The sequence below is a fragment of the Aplidium turbinatum genome, chromosome 13 (assembly GCF_918807975.1).
Source record: "Aplidium turbinatum chromosome 13, kaAplTurb1.1, whole genome shotgun sequence".
NCBI classification, from domain to species: Eukaryota; Metazoa; Chordata; class Ascidiacea; order Aplousobranchia; family Polyclinidae; genus Aplidium; species Aplidium turbinatum.
Window position 1 is genome coordinate 16,384,324 of NC_137484.1, and position 15,027 is coordinate 16,399,350.

General features: G+C 40.0%; 1 protein-coding gene across 1 annotated transcript; it reads right to left on the minus strand.

The window, feature by feature from the left end:
* Positions 1-298: 298 nt before the first annotated feature.
* On the minus strand, positions 299-15,024 carry LOC145781986 (uncharacterized). Its single transcript, XM_082593708.1, has 5 exons — positions 14,899-15,024; positions 14,180-14,351; positions 8,773-9,299; positions 1,383-1,636; positions 299-610 (listed from the first exon to the last, which is right to left on the minus strand). The coding sequence occupies exons 1-5, from the start codon at positions 14,943-14,945 to the stop codon at positions 390-392; spliced, it is 1,221 nt and encodes a 406-aa protein (XP_082449834.1). The 5' UTR covers positions 14,946-15,024; the 3' UTR covers positions 299-389.
* Between the last annotated feature and the right edge of the window lie 3 nt (positions 15,025-15,027).

Below are 15,027 nucleotides of genomic sequence, written 5' to 3' on the forward strand. Positions count from 1 at the left end.
ACTTTCGACTGGTAAAACTATTTATAAATATGTAAAATATATTGTTATAATGCTCAGCCCTGTTGTATTGTTGTGTCTTATTCGTATCTAACCTGTAAGCAAAAGGTATAAATGAAGACCATACAAAAACTTCATTTTTGGAGGCGAGTTTGGGGGGGCTTGAGCCCCCTTAGCCCCATGCTGAGTGCGCCACAGGGCTATGCTGTGCTACTTCAAAGCAGGTTTATTCTCGCGTACGAAAGCAAAAAGAGTGTGTATGATGATGTTGACAGAAAAAAATGGAAACATTTGACTCAATTTTTATGACAATGTTTTGACGGAGGTTGGACTGACGAGACAAAAACCTTGTAAGCTACGCTGTCCAAAGCAAACACCCGATTGAGATCATACTACAGCAGCCTTAAATTTTGTTTTGCAGAATTGCGTGCAGACAACAATGGCAAAGAAAACTGGCGATGTGTTTTTCTACTCGTTGCGAAAAAATTCAAATCATCTTTGAAGAAATGCGAAGGGGATTCCGAAGTCTTGGGCCTGAAGACATTCAATGGCTTGTGTCGTAAAAAGCATATTTTGAAATCTTTACAAGTCGTAAGACGTCTTCCATTAATTTCTACATAAATAAAAATAGCCTGATTGGTTGGTGAAATCCATAGGCGCATAAGCATTCGCTTTTCCTCAGACTGAGAAAACTTCAGTGGAAGTTTTGCTTTGCAACTTTCGTATAGGCTACTACGTTTTAAAATAAAGACAGTGGCCGTTGAAGTATTCTGTATGTAAATTGTTTCATCCACTCGGTGTTGTTGAAAAGAAATAGTGATTGAAATAATAGTCACAGACAGACCCAATGGCCAAACAGTTGGTACAACAGTGGACCAACAGGGTTAATTACTTAGCTGTTGGCCCACTGTTGGTCAACCGTTGTACCAACTGTTTGGCCTCATGTTGGTCACTGCGTGTCCAGTCCAGCCATGGCTATGTAGGCTAAGGTACCTCCCCGTTAACCGTATAGCTTACTGATTGCAGCTGATCCATTGCCTGGTTGATTTAAGTGGTTGGTTGGTTTTGAATCTTCATCCTCGGACTAACAAAGCGGCAAAGCCTTTATAGGTTATTCCTGGTAGTTTCGCATACTCGCAGAGGCATTTGATGCAAGGCCGGTTATAGAGATTGACAAGAGTGAAGTTTCTGATTGTTGAAGTGTTGTTGATGGGGAATTATTCCTTCCATTAAGTGCCACTGAATGGAGAGCAGTCCTGAAATGCGTTGCTCAAGCGCACACCCTAGACTCGAACCAGTGCCGCTTGACCTTGAAGCTTTTACGTTCACCAAGTCACGCGCTAACCAACTGAGCTATCGGGGCGGGCAAGTGTTGATTAGCTTACCTATCAAATCATCACTTGACTTGCTGAAATGTCGCTTTTCTTCTTGTGGAAAATCAACCCGAAACTTTGTATTTTTCTGCTTTGCCTCAAATGCAACCTTTCTCGCAGGCGGCTTTCCGTTTATGCCAGCAGTGCTGTTTGTCACTGGGAATCTAAATCCAGCTGATTTTGATCTCATTATGTGTTTTTGTAACTTGTCAAATATATCGGTATCCAATATTGGAGCAAAAGGTTTCAACGCATTATCTGAATCACTGCAATTACAGTAATAACGTTAATTAGTGCTACTGTCATCATCATTTTGTTCCTTCCTCGTATGGAGGGTTGGATACAATGCGCCATTGTTTTCGACCATGAGCTGTGCGTACTGCACATTCATAAGTTAATTTTGTCCATTTTGTGATGTTTGTTGTCCAAATCACTGTTATCACTTGTCCAAATCACTGCTACTGTAGGCTACTTCAAATAAAAGTTGACAATGATTCACATCGTATCTCCAAAAATCGGGATGCGAAATTACCTTCTCAGAGTAGGGTGTAAATAATAGCATTGACAGATGTTTTTTCTGCATTGTCATTGATTGAATCTTTATCTTCGGACTGGGAAAGCTTCTTGCAGAGCTTAATCCTGGCAGTTTCGCACCTACCGTACTTGTATTGTAGAGGCTTTGAATCACTGACGCAGGCCCGGTCATGGAGATTGACAGAGTCAAGTTTCCGATTGTTGAAGTCTTGTTGCCGGGAAATTGTTCCATCCATTAGGTGCTACAGAATGGAGAGCAGTTCTTAACGTGCGTTGCTCAAGCGCACACCACGAGAGTCAAACCAGCGCAGCTTGATCTTGAAGCTTCTTCGTTCCAGAAGTCACACGATAACTACCCGCACAGCAAACAATGTCGGCTGATCGTTGGCCAACGGTCGCGAACGTCGCGGTCGGCTTTTCGCCGCAAAACAACCATTTGCCAACTAACATTATTTCTTTAACTGGACAAAGAATCAGTAAAAAAGGGTACAACATGTTATAATTTGGTGATATAAACCACATAAAACATTTTTTTTACCAAATATGTATTGTGTAAAACTTGGTTGTGGACACAATGCTAAGACAATGGTGGGCCAACGTCGCATTTGTCGTCGTGGGCATTCAGTTGAAAACCAACCTCCAGCCACCGATTGTTTATTTTGATATTCCGGGTGAAATAATCTTACATAATGAAAAGTACCCATTACAATTCTGTGAATTGAAGCTTTTATAAATTTTTATTTCAACAAACGTCAATATCATAAATAGGTTGTTAACACAACGTTGAACCAACGAAGAACCAACGTCACGTACGTCACCGTGGGCATTCGGTTGTCAGCCAACCTTTTGAGAATAAATCTCAATTTTGGTGTTTCTGGCAAACGAATTAAGAGATATGGCAAGTATGTATTATAATTCTGTGAAATGAAGAATTTTTAAAGTTCATTTCAACAAAAATTTGATATGACTAATATAGTTGTTGACGCGACGTTGTGCCAATGGTGGACCCCACAGCGCGTTCGTCGCCGTGGGCATTCGGTTGTGAATCAACCTTTCTACAACAAATATCATTTTTCGTATTCACAACAAAATAATTCGAAGTATTGGCCAGTATATGCTACAATTTGACAAAATTAAAGTGAACAAAGGTTTATTCTAACAAAAACGCTATGTAAAAAATAGTTTGTTGACGCGACGTTGAGCCAATGGTGGGCCCCACAGCGCGTTCGTCGCCGTGGGCATTCGGTTGTGAATCAACCTTTCTACAACAAATATCATTTTTCGTATTCACAACAAAATAATTCGAAGTATTGGCCAGTATATGCTACAATTTGACAAAATTAAAGTGAACAAAGGTTTATTCTAACAAAAACACTATGTAAAAAATAGTTTGTTGACGCGACGTTGAGCCAATGGTGGGCCCCACAGCGCGTTCGTCGCCGTGGGCATTCGGTTGTGAATCAACCTTTCTACAACAAATATCATTTTTCGTATTCACAACAAAATAATTCGAAGTATTGGCCAGTATATGCTACAATTTGACAAAATTAAAGTGAACAAAGGTTTATTCTAACCAAAACGCTATGTAAAAAATAGTTTGTTGACGCGACGTTGAGCCAATGGTGGGCCCCACAGCGCGTTCGTCGCCGTGGGCATTCGGTTGTGAATCAACCTTTCTACAACAAATATCATTTTTCGTATTCACAACAAAATAATTCGAAGTATTGGCCAGTATATGCTACAATTTGACAAAATTAAAGTGAACAAAGGTTTATTCTAACAAAAACGCTATGTAAAAAATAGTTTGTTGACGCGACGTTGAGCCAATTGTGGGCCCCACAGCGCGTTCGTCGCCGTGGGCATTCGGTTGTGAATCAACCTTTCTACAACAAATATCATTTTTCGTATTCACAACAAAATAATTCGAAGTATTGGCCAGTATATGCTACAATTTGACAAAATTAAAGTGAACAAAGGTTTATTCTAACAAAAACGCTATGTAAAAAATAGTTTGTTGACGCGACGTTGAGCCAATGGTGGGCCCCACAGCGCGTTCGTCGCCGTGGGCATTCGGTTGTGAATCAACCTTTTTACAACAAATATCATTTTTCGTATTCACAACAAAATAATTCGAAGTATTGGCCCAGTATATGCTACAATTTGACGAAATTAAAGTGAACAAAGGTTTATTCTAACAAAAACGCTATGTAAAAAATAGTTTGTTGACGCGACGTTGAGCCAATGGTGGCCCCACGGCGCGTTCGTCGCCGTGGGCATTCGGTTGTGAATCAACCTTTCTACAACAAATATCATTTTTCGTATTCACAACAAAATAATTCGAAATATTGGCCAGTATATGTTACAATTTGACGAAATTAAAGTGAACAAAGGTTTATTCTAACCAAAACGCTATATAAAAAATATTTTGTTGAAGTGACGTTGAGCCAATGGTGGGCCCCACAGCGCGTTCGTCGCCGTGGGCATTCGGTTGTGAATCAACCTTTCTACGACAAATATCATTTTTCGTATTCACAACAAAATAATTCGAAGCATTGGCCCAGTATATGCTACAATTTGACGAAATTAAAATGAACAAAGGTTTATTCTAACAAAAACGCTATATAAAAATAGTTTGTTGACGCGACGTTGAGCCAATGGTGGGCCCCACAGCGCGTTCGTCGCCGTGGGCATTCGGTTGTGAGCAAACCTTTTGCCAAAAAATCTTAATTTTATTTTATTTATTTATTTGCAATCAGACTCAAAGTCCATAGAATTCAAAATGCTTAGCCTACGCAATTGAATCAAATAGTTTTCAATTAGAGAAAACACAAGTCTCACGAAACAAAGTGTTACAATCACTTATACAAATAGCCTATATTAAAATGTTGCATGACCAAATGCTGCATAAATTTGATTAAAGAAATTCATCTTTTGATAAACGTTTTTACAGCTTTTCAATAGTTTATAAGTCAGTATATAATGAAATAAGTCAGTATATAATAAATGAAATATAAGCCGTCGCCAAAAATTCATATAAAAATAATATTTTGTTGAAAATGCAACCAAGAAAACTCAAAATGCAAAAATTTTGTCTTGTTTGAGGATAAGGATTTTCGTTAGCCTACATCTGCCGTATTTAACGTTTGACTAGAATTAACTACATCAAAATAAAATAATTTAATTTGGACCAAAAAAATGATTTCATCATGTTTTTACAGTAACCGCAAATATCCCCAATAAAGTAGCCTACAAATGATCATATGAATGTTTGTGGTGGGCAAAACTATTTCTCAACCATTCAGACTTTCGAGTGTTCAATACAAATTACTTCCTTTAGCCACAAAACTTGTTGTTCTCATCTCGTTTGCTTCGAATTTTCGAAGTATTTCGTTTCGACCTAAAAGTTTCTATTGAAAAGCAAAGTCCAATTTTTTCACATTCATCCAATGTTTGAAGATGTTGAATCAATGTAAAATGCCTGATTTTGTTCGCCAGTGATTTAACCCAAATAGAATTGTGGTTTAATTAAATCCAAAGTTTGATTGAATTGAATTAAGTTTAACTACTAGATTCACCCGGACAACAGAGCAGAAATTGATTTTCATTGATTCAACGTTCACAGATGTTGATACAAAAGCATGCTTTGCTGGCTGGCAATAAACAGCTCTTTGTTAATTAGGTCATGCATTGGTGTTAATTAGGTCATCCTCTTCTTTTTTCATTTTTTTCCCATGCTGCCCTGCTTTCAAATTTATTCACAGTAAGTTGTGACGGCTTGAGGGCTTGTACGAATTACAAAGATAATATTGCGGTGCTTTGGTATGTCAGCAAGGTCCAACCAATGAAATTGCGAAAGATTTTAAGCCTACAAGCTCCAGCCTCGAATACTATCATTATTCGCCTGGAAAAGCATTGGTGAGTGTATACTAGGTACTGCATATCGCTGTTTTTATTGTTGTTAGCATTTTTGATAAAGCATGAGATGGTTCAATTAGTTCAATGTAGTAGCCTACTATAATTAATTATAATGCAATACCGATACATAATTATTCATAAATTTAGATTTTAGGACACACCTGGGTGTGTACTGTGCAGTGCATTGATTTTTGTGTTAGTTTTGATAATACTAAATAGCTTATCTCCTGTTTTTTCGATGAAGTCAACTTTTTGTAGCAAGCTTGCGCGGTGCGTTTTTTGTAAGGATTCTGAAAGTAACGAAAAGGTTCCAGATGCTTGTTTAATAGATCAATGAAAAGTCAATTCAATACCATTACTTATTTTAAGTCAGTTTGTTTTAAATGGACACTGGTAAGCAAAATGTTTCCTCCTACATTGATAAAAAAAGCTCACCCTCAATAATTTGTTTATTTTTATGTCGCCAGTTTTGTGGCTCAGACTACTGTCTTGTATCGCAATTTTGCAATTTTGGTACGATCTAATTGATTAAAAACAATTAGTTTTAACATAAAATCTAAAAAAACACTAAATTATTGGGTCAAGTTTTTGTTAGGTCATTAAGGTCATTTTCACATTTTAAAGTAAATTGTTTTGAATATTCAGGTCGATGAAAACTTGCTCTATTTGTGAGGAATAGGCTGATGATGATGGATGATGGTGATGACGGATGATGATGAGGCTACATCAGATTTCGATAATCCTTTTTCACTACAAGCACAAGCATGGTCAGCTTAAGCATTTACCCCTTTACCTTATGTTTCTTTTTCAACAAACTCTCAGTTTTTAATGAATAATAACTACAGACAAAGCTTCTGTAGTTAATTTAATGCAAGGTTGCATGAAAAAGGTGTTTATTACAGTGACGAAAAATCATAATTTTGTATTTGTAATAGAAGTAATTCGCAAAATCTTTGAAGAAATGATTTCAAAGTTTATTTGTAGCAGGATAATTCTCATTTTCTTTTCCAGACTGTTGTAATCAATGTAATTCTGAGTTTATCCATGGGAGATACTTTCAGAACTTTTTCAGTGTGATTAGTTCATTGCTTTATGGGAAAAAGTTGCTTGTTAGAGTTAGTTACGTGGCTTCAGCAACCAACCTTTTCCACTAGACATATTGGTTTGGACCAGCTATTGGCAATTTATCCCAATGACATTATTATTTTTAGATGGAGTACGAAGAACCCATAACTTGTCCACAGCAACAAATTCAAATATCCATGCCGCTATTTCAGACTGGCTGAAATACGTAAGAGATGAGGACTGAGAAGTTTGAGAAGAGGAAGACAGGAAATTTGATTTAATTTGCCTCATGCCCTTTTCTAGACCGCTGTTATATTTAGCATGTTCTTTGTTTTTGCTGTGATGGTTAGAAATAAAAACAAACTTAACTGCCATCTGTCCTACTCTTTGCTTGTATGAGTGCCTTTTCTAGCAATGTTGTACCGAGTGGAATGCTAGTATGGTAAGTGATAAGGTTTACTGCGAATTGAGGCCTCAATCCCACGTCTTCGTGGTCATCATTTTCAGCACAGATTAACTTGAAAAAAGTGAGTTAACAACACGCCACCATGTGGTCAAAGTTAAAAAACGTTTTCGGTTTGGTGAGGTCGTAATGTCTAACCCTTGTCAGAGCAAAACGTGAGCGTTTGGTCGTAGATTAGCAAATGATGGCCAACGCTAGGCCCACGAGTAACCAAATCGTTTTCGCCAGAGGGGATGATAGTAAATTGCGTCTTCCACGTCGACCCAACGAAAGCGTTTGGTCGTAGGTTGGCCAACAGTGCACTAACGTTGGTTCTACGATTAAACAACTCTTTTTTGCCACAGTGAGGATAGTTGTAGGCTAAATTGCGTCGTGGATCCCACGTCGAACCAACAAAAGCGTTTGGTCGTCAGGTTGGCCAACAGTGCACCAAAGTTGGGTCTACGATTAGCCAAGCATTTTTTTTGCCACAGTGAGGATAGTTGTAAATTGCGTCATGGATTCCACGTCGAACCGACGAAAGCGTTTGATCGTAGGTGGCAAATGGTCGGGAAAGGGTTGGCCAACAGTGCATCAACGTTGGGTCTACGATTAGCCAAGCCTTTTTTCGCCACAGTGAGGACAGTTGTAAATTGCGTCGTGGATTCCACGTCGAACCGACGAAAGCGTTTGGTCGTCAGGTTGGTCGCAGGTGGCAAATGGTCGGGAAAGGGTTGGCCAACAGTGTGCCACCGGGGGGTCTACGATTAGCCAAGCCTTTTTTCGCCACAGTGAGGATAGTTGTAAATTGCGTCGTGGATCCCACGTCGAACCAACGAAAGCGTTTGGTCGCAGGTTGGTCGCAGGTGGCAAATGGTCGGGAAAGGGTTGGCCAACAGTGCGCCACCGGGGGATCGACGTTTAACCAACCGATTTTTGTGACTGACGATTCGCCCAAGGTGGCCCGCTGGCCAAATTTGTTACGCGCCAACGTCGGAAACCAACGGAGGGCCCACGGGACGTTTCCGATGGTCTAACGTTGGACCAACGACACGTTGTTGTGCGGGTAACTCAGCTATCGGGGCGGACAATGGTTGGTTAATTTAAATCTTCTTCCTTAGACTGAGAAAGTCTCTGATAGGTTAGGCCTACCCATGGCAGGTAAAGACTTTAAATCACTGATGTAGACCCGGCTACCGAGATCAGAAAAATGAACTTCCCATGTGTTGTTGCCTGTGAATTATTCCATCCACCAGGTGACGCTGAATTGAATTAGTGAATTGAACTCACCCTCTTCTGAGAAGGTAATTTCGCCATCCCTAATTTATGGATGCATTGTTAGAGTAATCATAATACCACATCACAGTTGAGATACATTTTAGAACAGGATTTTAATATTCCAAAGCCTAAATTTGAACTGGATAGGCTACAGTCAGTGAAACCAACCTGCAAATTGTGTGGTGATTGTGGTTGAATGGAAGTTCACTTTTGCAACTATCACCTGAAGATAAGCATTTGCCGGTTTTACATTCATCCATATGGTCAATGGCAAGACAAAGATCCTTTATTTTTAATTCATTGTTATTGATTTCAACATCGTTGGAGTGGGCAACAGCTTTTTTTCTTTTTTCATCGACTTCCTCTTTAGACATACATTCAACTTTCTTTTGTAAATAAGGTGGTTGTATTTTGCATTTCAATTTGTTTTCTTTTTTTGATAAACGGTTGAATACAGTTTCAACATTTTTATTAACCTTTTGATTGGAGCAAACATGTGATGTTTCTGTTGTGTCTCGTCTAAATTTAACCTTTTTGCTTGCTTCATGAGTAAATTTTGAGTATGGTCGTCGATGGATGGGAATAAATTTTGTTGTTAAAGCTGAATTCAGTTCATAACGTTGATGCCATACGTCACTCAAAAGCGGAGGTTCAGGTGATTCAAAATCACTATGTGAATCACAACTGCCTGTGCTCTAAAAAGCAAGAGGTGGTTAATTTTATAGACTTAGTTCGACCACTGTCAAATAAATTGATAAGCTGAGAATTATATTGAATGTGCTGTTCCATGTTCCAAGCATACCCATTTGGGACAAATCTTGTAAGTCCAACAAATAAATCTCTGCTATAAACTTGCCGACTAAATTAAACGCTGTTTTTGAGGCATGATGTACCAACCAAGTCAAGTTGGTTGGTTTTGAATCTTTATCCTCGGACTGACAAAGCCTTGATAGGTTAGCCTATTCCTGGTTGTTTCGCATAGGCCTACTTATAGAGCAGGGCTTCCCGATTGGGGGTGCTCGCACGGTGCGAGTAGCTGTTTCTGGGAGTGCGAGAATCCACCGAGGAAGAAGAGCTATAGCCTACCGGTACCTTATATACAGATGGATTTTGCTTAACGAAGGAGGTGGTGATTATCTCTCAGAGCATTCTATGTTGGCCTATAGCCTACAGCACAATGCGCAACAAAATACCACCCAAGTTGCTGAAAACAAAAAGGCTGTGGTGCGAACGTCACATGATTGGTGGCGGGATAATGCGATAATATTGTGTCAGCAGTTGTCTCATTATTGGCAATTTCTTATCGTACACATTGGGTAAGAACGCGTTTTAAGTGAGAACAAAGTTTTTCACGTTGTAGACTGAGGATTGACTTACGAAAAGGAAAGTGTCAGCTACTAGTCAGGCTAAAAACATAATTGATATTGGCCTGACTAGCAACTGGATTGGTTTTTCTGTCAATTTGAGTGAGCTAAGTTGGACTGATTGGCCATTGGCATTACACGCCAGTGGCCCTTGCAATAAAGGAAAGGCAGAGGCAGGAGAAAACTCAAAGATCTTTATTAACGCCATTATTTTCTCAGTTTGTGTTATTTCTTTATTTACATATTCGCTTTTGCATTTTGTGCGATTGCGTTGTTGAAGGCTGTCCTTTTTCCTATTCGTTAGCCATTTAGGCCTAAAGCTGCTTTTCTGCGTTGTTTTCGTACGTATTTTGAATTTTTTTCCAGAACCACTCCGCTTCAAAACAGGGGGTGCGAGATTGGCTTTGTCAATCCCATGGGGTGTGGGGTGATAAACGAATCGGGAAGCCCTGTTGTAGAGGCTTTTGACGCAGGGCTGGTTCCGAGGTTGACAGAGTAAACTTTCCGATTGTTGAAGTGTTGTTACTGGGAATTATTCCATCCATTAGGTGCCACTGAATGGAGGGCAGTCCTGAGAATGAGTTGCTCAAGCGCACACCCCGAGACTGGAACCAGCGCCGCTTGATCTTGAAGCTTCTTCGTTTCAGAAGTCACACGCGCACGTCACCTGGTGGATGGAATAATTCACAGGCAACAACACATGGGAAGTTCATTTTTCTGATCTCGGTAGCCGGGTCTACATCAGTGATTTAAAGTCTTTACCTGCCATGGGTAGGCCTAACCTATCAGAGACTTTCTCAGTAATGACCGAGTGGTTAGCGCGTTGGGCTCGCAGTCGAGAGCCTGCATGTTCGACTCCAGCCACCCCCACTTGCTGTTGTTTCTCTGGGCAAGAAACTTTACGATAATTGCCTCTACCCAGTGATCGATTTCGAGTAATGGGTAGTACCAAATTTAGGTCATAAGTAAAGTAGACAATCGAAAACAGACATTGCCGTCGGCTGCAGCGTGGGTCAGGTGTACGTCGGAAGGCGTACACCGATGCATAGCGCTCAAGTCCGCTTTCCCGCAATGCAGGGTAAATATATGAAAAAAACAAACAAACAAACAAACGCTAACTAACCGAGCTATTGGGGCGGAGATGGTGGAAAACCAGTTTCTTTTGAGAGGATTTAGCCACTGAGATTGAGAAACAACTGCTAATAGTTGAATCTCCATTTTCAGACTGAGAAAGTCGACGATAAAGATTTAAACCAGCGACCAAGATTTAACCAGGGACCAATATGTAATATCGCAATATGTGCATCTATAACTTTTATTATCACGAAGCCGTTCGCACAGTCATTCACTTAGCCAGTGTTGTACGTTGACGCCGTCAATTTGACGACGTCATTTGACGGCGTCAACTTTTTGTTGACGCTGAGGCTAGCGCCGTCAGTTTATTTTTCATTTGACGGAAGTGATAGCGCCGTCAACTATTTTGCCGATTTTAAGCGTCAAGCGCTAAGCGTCATTTTTTGTTTTCATGGAAAATCTCGTTTCACAATAAGAGTTTCACAATGTATTCTGGCCAGCGCGACTCATCTGAATTAACGGCTTTTGCGTTGGTTGGAATGGCTCCCTGGAATACATGCAGAAGAAGTTCGCCAAATGGTGATCACCCATGTATTGAGAACGAGAGATCAGAGACAGAATGCAAAAAATCCATGAATGGCATCGCGGACGTTGAATATACTTTATTTCAAGAGCTCTATCGTCACCACCGTGTTATCTCGGAGGCGACGGCTCTATGCCCCTGAAAAGAGCGATGTTGGTGCAGTGGACCTCGTTAAAAGATGTATACATGCTAAACTATCACAGCACGCTTGGAACAGTGATACCTTTCCGACTAAACGTTTTCAACTTGTTTTTGAAATACAACACACCAATACCAACCAGCGCTGCTGTGGAACGCATGTTTTCACTTGGAAATGACAATATGCGCAGGGGCGCCGGAAGCGTGGGGGAGCGGATGCCCCCCTGCCCTCAAATTTCTGTGGATGGGGAGGGAAGAGGGGGCAATGGTGCCATTTTAAGGTCATGTAAGCTACTGCACACTTTGCAATATAAAAATTTATGCTATCCGCTTTTAGCCTAATTATAATATTCTATTTTTGCCTCAAAATAATAGCCTATTCTCGACACAAAATTCTCCATCACAGTAAGTCATATTACACATTGTTCTTTGTATAGCGGACACTTGTATCATTACTCGATAATGAGCTGATAGATGAGCATTATCGCTATATCTTATCTTAACACTTACAAAAAAAATTGGCCTTTCAGCAACAAAAGTGCCCTTTTTTTAAACTCCTGCCCAGTGCCCATCCAGTCAAAAATTGCTCTGGCGCCCCTGAATATGCGTCTCAAACGCAGCAGATTGTCAGACAAACGTTTTGAAATGCTTGTTTTTCTGCAAGGAAATAACTAATAGGCTGAGCAGCTAATTACAATACAGTCTCAAAACATAATACCTGCTCTTTATTTATAGGGGAGACTGGGGTAAAGTGTGCAATGGGGTAAGATGAGCAACCCCTGTTTTTGGAAAAATGTCGGAAGGACAAAAATCGGCGGAATTTTTTTATTATTATTCTGGATGTATCACTCATAATGCCACTTCATTCAATGTATTTGTTATGTCCACTGAGAATTGCATTTTACAATGGCACGCAATTATATCAGATTATATTGCTTATGTCGAAAATTTGAAATTTTTGTTTTTTTGCCAAAAACTGAATAACTTTATTGTTACACTATGTAAATCAAATCTGTTTTTTTGTATTGGTAAGCATAAAGTGTGAGGATATTTAATAAAACGTTCAGGTTGGTTAGTCTTGTAGTTTTTTAAATATTTGTAATTTTGTCACAAAAATCAGGATGGGGTAAAGTGTGCAATGCTAGTTGAAGTACTGTATGTTGGAGCAGTTGCTCAACTTACCCCAAATGAAATAGCCTTAGCTTATTTAATGTTTGAACTGTTGAATTTGTGTCTTTTTAGGTTCGTATTGGATAAAAAAACAGTGTTGTGAAGCATAATGCCTCACAATTATACAAACAAACTGACCGGGGAGCAACTTTTGAAAAGGTACCATTATAAAATCCCCTTTCAACTTGGTTTGGTAATTAGAGAAGAAAAAAGAGCAACAGCTGTGGTGGGAATCAAACCCACCTCAATGTGATTACTTGGTTGGTTTGGTTTTGAATCTTTATCCTCGGACTGACAAAGCCTTGATAGGTTATTCCTGGTACTTGTTCGCATACTTGTAGAGGCACTTGACGCAGGGCCGGTTACCGAGATTGGCAGAGTGAAGTTTCCGATTGTTGAAGTCTTGTTGCCGAGAAATTATTCCATTCACTAGGTGCCGCTGAATGGAGAGCAGTCCTGAAATGCGTTGCTCAAACGCACACCCCGAGAGTCGAACCAGCGCCGTGTGTTCTTGAGCCCGGCGCGTAACCACTGAGCTATCGGGGCTACCACCGCCCTAACCCAATGCGCCAAGCCAGCCGATGGGGAAGGAATGACTAAACTGAGCTAGAATATACGTTTTCGTTTGTTGCGCAGAGGGGATTTTTTTATGGTACCTTTTCAAAAGTTGCGACCGGGGAATGCTTCAACTTAATCGAATTGCTCAACTTACCCCAGGTCATTGCTCAATTTACCCCATACAATTCATGCCGGGGTAAGTTGAGCAACACGCGAATAAGTATCAATATAAAAATCGCAAGGTGAAAAAACTCAATCTAAAATGTAGCTGATTCACTAGTGCTTTAAGTTCACCCAATTTAAATTTTCCAAAACAAACCGTTCTTTTGTAAAAGCGACTTAAGCAAAAAGGTGCTCATCTTACCCCACCCTCCCCCTAGCTATTGTTAGCCTGAACTTGGTTGAAATATTTTCGTTTTACGAGACGCTGGCAAAAAATAGCGCTAGAAATTAGCGCTGACAATTTCTTTAAGACCTTACGCAGTCCTTTACGCCGCAAAGTTTTTAGGCAATTCGCGCTGACGCCGTCAAATTATTTCAATGACGCGTACAACACTGCACTTAGCCTACATGAGACAAAATGTGACTGTGTGCTAGAATAGGCTATAGCGTTTGCCAAACGAATGTTAACTTATGAAACTTCACGGAATATACAATAGCCTATTTTACAAATCACTAACTTACGTACTCCAGTGAAAGATGAGTCCAAGTAACCGGTACTGTTTTCGTCTGTTGTAACGTGGTTATTCTTTTTCGTAGCAACAGCTGCGCAAAATGTTTTTTTCGTGTGTGACGCACTGGGAAACCTCTTGCAATTTTGTTTTCTTGTATCAGGCTTTCGTTTTGATGATCCAGCAAAGCTACACCAAATTTAATGAAAGCTATTTTTATGAAACTATTCAGAAAAGGTTGGGCTATCACAAAAATGATGCGATAGGCTATCCAATTTCACACAAAGCAGATAAAGTAATTGTGCCCTTAACGCCGAGGTTTGTCCGCCCCGATAGCTCAGTGGTTACGCGCTCGACTCCAGATCATGCGGCGCTGGTCCAGCTTTCGGGGTGTGCGCTTGAGCAACGCATTTCAGGACTGCTCTCCATTCAGCGGCACCTAGTGAATGGAATAATTCCCCGGCAACAATAATCAGAAACTTCACTCTGCCAATCTTGGTAACCGTCTCTGCGTCAAGAGCCTCTACAGGTAAGCAAAAAGATTCAAAACCAACCAAATAGGTAAGCTGTTCAAACATTATATGGCGCCCTCCAAGAGTGGTTGTTAGAACCATCCTATTGGAATAAGCACCATTAGCCAATATCACATTCGGACAACTCTTAACGTGATTTCTATAAAATCCGTCATATAATAATAATTGATCTACAAATAATAGCATGGTACTAGGTAGCCGACCTGCAGTTCCGCTCTCTTCCCATACGATTTAACCGTTGATCTTCCATAGCTGAATCGAACACAAAACTAATATCGATGCAATAATAATTAAATTATTTCACAATCCAGCACTTGTACGCAATTCTGACA

Bases quoted from the DNA above. Each gene is read 5' to 3' on its own strand.
- LOC145781986 (XM_082593708.1), bottom strand. From the start codon at position 14,945: ATGGAAGATCAACGGTTAAATCGTATGGGAAGAGAGCGGAACTGCAG. The intron at 14,352-14,898 runs GTCGGCTACCTA...AATTTGGTGTAG, and splicing joins GGAAGAGAGCGGAACTGCAG to CTTTGCTGGATCATCAAAAC. The intron at 611-1,382 runs GTAAGCTAATCA...TTATTTATGTAG, and splicing joins GTCAAGTGATGATTTGATAG to AAATTAATGGAAGACGTCTT.